General features: G+C 49.1%; 1 protein-coding gene across 1 annotated transcript in view; it reads left to right on the forward strand.

Moving 5' to 3' along the window:
* Nucleotides 1–1,540: 1,540 nt before the first annotated feature.
* LONP1 (lon peptidase 1, mitochondrial) overlaps nucleotides 1,541–5,050 on the forward strand; it is an 11,348-nt gene continuing 7,838 nt past the window's right edge. Inside the window, 6 exon segments of the mRNA XM_009070975.1 lie at nucleotides 1,541–1,638; nucleotides 2,019–2,138; nucleotides 3,226–3,454; nucleotides 3,929–3,990; nucleotides 4,537–4,666; nucleotides 5,025–5,050. Of these exon segments, the coding sequence (XP_009069223.1) occupies nucleotides 2,062–2,138; nucleotides 3,226–3,454; nucleotides 3,929–3,990; nucleotides 4,537–4,666; nucleotides 5,025–5,050 (524 nt within the window). The 5' untranslated portion in view covers nucleotides 1,541–1,638; nucleotides 2,019–2,061.

Here is a 5,050-nt window from a genome sequence, read left to right on the forward strand (position 1 = left end):
CTGCCTGGCTCGTTCCCTGACCGCGGAGCTCTGAACCATAGAATCACAGAACCAACCTACTTGGAAGAGAGCTTAAAGATCACCCGAGTCCAACCCTACCGTGGTCACCAGACCATGGCACTAAGTGCCACATCTAGTCTCATCACAAAATCTTTCAGGGATGGTGAATCCACCACCTCCCTGGGCAGCACATTCCATCCTGCGCTTTAGCCCCGCCTGCCCTCGGCGTGGCCCCGGCCCTGTCGCGACAGAGGCTGCCGTGGGGACAGCTGAGGTTTCACAGCGTTGCATCAGCAGCTGACGGAGGGTCAGCGGTTCACGGGCTGTCTCGGAGTTTGGTGGCCTCGCTGTGCTCTCTGGTGAAGGCTGACCTTGTGCGGGTTTGGGGGCAGCAGAGCCGTGTGGGTGACACGGCAGGAGTTGGGAGTGGAGCAGCCCTGGGACAGGTGATGGGAACAGCAACCTCACCCTTGCAATGTGCTCCTTCCCCTCTGCACCCCATGTGGGTTTCTAAGAGCTATAAATTACAGCTTTGAGATGTCACTTAGGCTCACAGACCAGAAAGTTTTTCCTCTTGAAATGAAACTAATTTTCTGACAAGTACTCACAGTTTTGTGTTTTATCAATCTGATGTAACCAGAACTGAACATTTTCCTGCTCCTGTAGTATTGTTTAGCATGTTGTTATTTCTACTCTGGTATTTCTCTGCATGTCTGAGTCTAATATGTGCAATGTTAGTGTCTTATAGGTGTGTTAGGGGAAGATTATATATGATTATGATCCTTAGATCCTAATCTTATGTCAGAGTCTTTCGATCTCTGACACTTACCATTTGATTTCAATGCACAGGTCAGCACTGTGCTGCAATTCAATGCTGTATTTCCTGACAATGTGAAGTCTTGACAGGGAGTCTGGAATTAGCAACTTATTCTTCCTGTGCTGCCTTGTGGCACATCATGCTGAGTTAAAGGAACTGCTGCAGCAGTGCTGGGAGCTGTGCCAGGGGCAGGGGTTGGAGTCCAGAGAGCAGAGGGGAGTCAGGAAGTAAGCCAGGAAGGAATGCAGCCTGGGAGTCCAGGCAGGGACTCAGGTGGGCTGGTGGGTGTAGGAGAGGAGTTGAGCAGAAGATCTCAGCTGGGGTTGGTGGCAGAATACAGGTGACTGGTGGGGAAAGTTGGATGACTCCCCAGCAGGGACAGAGAGCTGGGACACTCAGGCATGAAGGGGAACAGCAATAGCAACAGAAACTCTTACAAGGTGCTGGTCAAGTGACTGAGAGGTTTCTTACTTGCAGGACTTGTACAGGTTAGATCTAGTTCCTGCTCCTGCCTTCAAGCTTGTCTTGTCCTGTGAAGTGACTTTTAAATACCCAGATTTCACATTTCTCTGACATTTTTCCACTTGCATATTACTGTCCTTTGGTTGGGACAAGACTAGAGAAATACAAGCTCAGACTTCATCGTTTAGGGTTCCACCAGGCCTGGCCTTACACCCCAAGAGTGCAGAATTTGCAGAACACTCACCTCTGGCTGCATTCCTCTTGTTCCAGGTGAAAAATAAGAAGCTGGTTGAGCTGCTGAGAAGGAAAGTTCGTCTTGCCCAGCCTTATGCTGGGGTTTTTCTCAAAAAAGATGACAAGTAAGTGGTTTCTCTTGATCTTTGCAATGTCCAGGTGTCATTCACATTAAAGCTTTCACCTGGAATTCCCTGCCTGGGGTAGCACTGCAGGAATGGTGTGGAGTCTCGGACTGTCCTCATGCTATGACAGTTTCATTGCCACAACCAGCACTGCTGGGAGCTGAAGCCTTGCTTGGGAAAAGGCTGTTGGGTGGGAAGGATGAGCTGTCCAGGCAGTTGGGTGATTTGGAAAGGGGCTCCAAGGTGGTAATGGTGAGGATTAGGTGTCTTTGCTTCCAAGTCCTCTGCAACCAATGATTGCTTCTTTCTCTTTCAATCTTGGCTGCTCTCTCAAGATGCTGAAGTTCATTCCTTTTTTTTTTTTTTTTTTTGTTCCACAGCAATGAATCTGATGTGGTGGAGGATCTGAATGAAATCTACCAGATGGGAACCTTTGTCCAGATCCATGAAATGCAGGACCTGGGGGACAAGCTGCGAATGATAGTCATGGGGCACCGAAGGTTAGTGCCTTGTCCTGCACTGCAGCTCTCCAGAACTGTAACAGAGAGATCCCTTACAGCTTTCACCACATGTATGTATTGTACTGCTCAACTTGTGTATGAGAAGCTTTGGCTTTGTTGCCACACCATGTCCTGACAGTGCTCATAGTAGTGTCATGGTATATTCAGGGGTTGGGATGGACCTCAGAGATCATCCAGCCCCAACCCCTGCCCTGGGCAGGGACACCTCCCACCAGAGCAGGTTGCTCAAGGCTTTACCAACCTGTGAACACTACCAGGGCTGGGGCAGCCACAGCCTCCCTGGGCACCCTGTGCCAGTGTCTCACCACCCTCATAGAGAAAACTTCTGCCTAACATCTAATCCCAATTTCCCTCTTTCAATTTCTCCTCATTGCTCCTTGCCCTGTCCCTGCAGCTCCTAACACAGAGTCCCTCTGCAGTTTTCCTGGAGCCCCTTCAGCTCCTTGCACATTGCTTTCAGATCTCCACACAACCTTCTCTTCTCCAGGTTGAACAGCCCCAGCTCTCTCAGCCTGTCCTTAGGGAAGGTGCCTCAGTGCTCTGAGCAGCTCTGTGGCCTCCTCTGGCCTTGCCCCAACCACTCCATGTCCTTCTGCTGTTGGGACATTCTCATTCTCAGCCAGTCAGTGGTACTGCGCTCTCTGCACGTGTTCACCAGCTTCATTCAGATGCTTTTTGTAATCATTAGAAACCTGTTTTGTGGTTTTGCAGCAGGTTTGAGTTGCCAGGATTGATCCAGTTGCTGAGCTGGCCTTGGCCTCTCATTCTCACCCCAGTAGGCTAATTCAGTTTTCAGGTAACATTTTTATGTGGCAACAACTACAGTTAAATAATACTGTAAATTTACCTAGTAAGTGCTCTCAGTATCTACCCCTTGGTTATTGCTGTTTCACTAAGTCAAACCTAGTTTGGATAAAATGAACTGATCACTCTTGTCAAAACAAGTACAGTTGTCACCTTGGCCGACATCTGGAATTTTAGTTGCTTAAAGTCCAACTCTTTCCTGCTGCAGAGCTGAAGTGACATGGAGCAGGGCATTGAGTGTATCTGGTGTCTTTGGCTTTAGGATTCGTATCAACAAGCAGCTGGAGGTTGAGCCTGAGGAGCCTGAGAACAAGCAGAAGATGAGGAGGAAGCAGAAACGCTCCAAGAAAGAGGCTGAGGAGGAGCCTGGAGTGAAGGACCAACCTGTGGAAGTGGTACTGGATCCTGTAGCTGCTTCCTCCCAGGAAGTCCTCATGGTAGAAGTGGAGAATGTGGTCCATGAAGATTTTCAGATCACAGAAGAGGTTAAAGTGAGTGGAAGAGTTACACAAACCTGGACTTGTGCTGTAGAATTGCACCTACATTTCTGGCTTCAAAGGAAGAGTTCAGAAACTAGTTCCTCCTTTCCACAGGAGGGGATTGTGTGAAAGTGAGGAATTCTCCCAGCAGTAGCTCAGTTCCGTGGAACAGGTGACCCCCAGCAGGTGCTGCAGGAAGAGGTTGTGCTTAAATCTCTGATAGCCTCTGTCAAACTGAGCCTCTGCTCAGAGGTGGCCTGAGTGCTCCACCTGGTTGTGCCCTCTGGCCAAGCACCAGCTCTGTGCCTGCACAGGGGCAATCCAGAGCCTCTGTGGCCTTTCCTGGGGGGAATCACTGCCCCAGCACTGTAGTGTGTGTGTGGCTGTGCCTCTGTGCTGCAGGGCTTGGCCAGTGTCCTGTGTGTACTGAGGCCTTGCCTGTCCTTTGCCATTCTTGTGGTGCTGAGATTTGCATTTTGTTCCTAGGCTCTTACTGCAGAAATTGTGAAAACCATCAGGGACATCATTGCCTTGAACCCTTTGTACAGGTATGTCTTGCCCTGCCTTAGGAGCAGCATCTGCTCAGCCTGCTAAGATTTTCTGTTCCACTTGTCACTTTGCTGTAATGAGGAAGAAACATTTGCTGAATGGTCACCTGGAATTTTGGGTTGGGATGTCAACTTTATCAGCCCTTGTTGGAAACAGAGGGGAAGTTTTGAAAACCTGATGTGAAGCTTAGATCTGAGGGAGGACAGCAAGGCCTGAGGTGATCTGGGTCTGAGTAAAACTCCCTGCAATGAGCATCATGATCTGATCCATGTGGTGTGAGCAGGATAAGAGTCTTGGCATGTAGGCACAAAAAATCTTCCATTAAATGCTCTGCTAACAGTTACAGATTTGGTTTTCTGTATCTGCATTCATTCCTTTGACCAAGTGATTTCTGTGTTTGTTACTGAGTGTTGACTTAGCCAAGGGTAAAAACAATGAGGCACTGAAACTGAGCACTGTCATAACAAGTAAATAACTCTGAGGATAATCCCTTTGGAATGTTAACCCTGACAGAGCATTTTGGTGCTGTTTGCCCTCTTTTCCAGAGAGTCTGTCCTTCAGATGATGCAGGCTGGGCAGCGTGTGGTGGATAACCCCATCTACCTGAGTGACATGGGGGCAGCCCTCACAGGGGCAGAGTCCCAGGAGCTCCAAGACATCCTGGAAGAAACCAGTGTAAGATGAAGCTTTGCACTCAAGTGATGCATTTGGAACCCCACAGCTGTGTCGTGGGTGCTTTGCCAGCCTAGGGCAGAGGAGACCTCCGTGTCTTGATAGGTTGCTGTCAGTGACAAATTCCTCCTGAGGGATATGGGGAATCATTAGTCCTGATTCACTCTGAGTAGTTCAGAGTGTTGTGCATCTTTGGTGCAAATATTTCTCTTTGCATGCTGTGCCCTCACTCCATGCTTGTCCTTCCACATCTGCAGAGCTTTCCCAGACACTCTGCTGGGGCTTTGTTTTGCCTTTCTCACTGGGCATTGCCAAGGGTCAACTCATCTCTCCAAACTCACTTTGTGCCTGTCTTTTCCAGATTCCCAAAAGGCTTTACAAAGCTCT

Source organism: Acanthisitta chloris, unplaced genomic scaffold (assembly GCF_000695815.1).
Source record: "Acanthisitta chloris isolate BGI_N310 unplaced genomic scaffold, ASM69581v1 scaffold14523, whole genome shotgun sequence".
In the NCBI taxonomy this organism is placed as follows: domain Eukaryota; kingdom Metazoa; phylum Chordata; class Aves; order Passeriformes; family Acanthisittidae; genus Acanthisitta; species Acanthisitta chloris.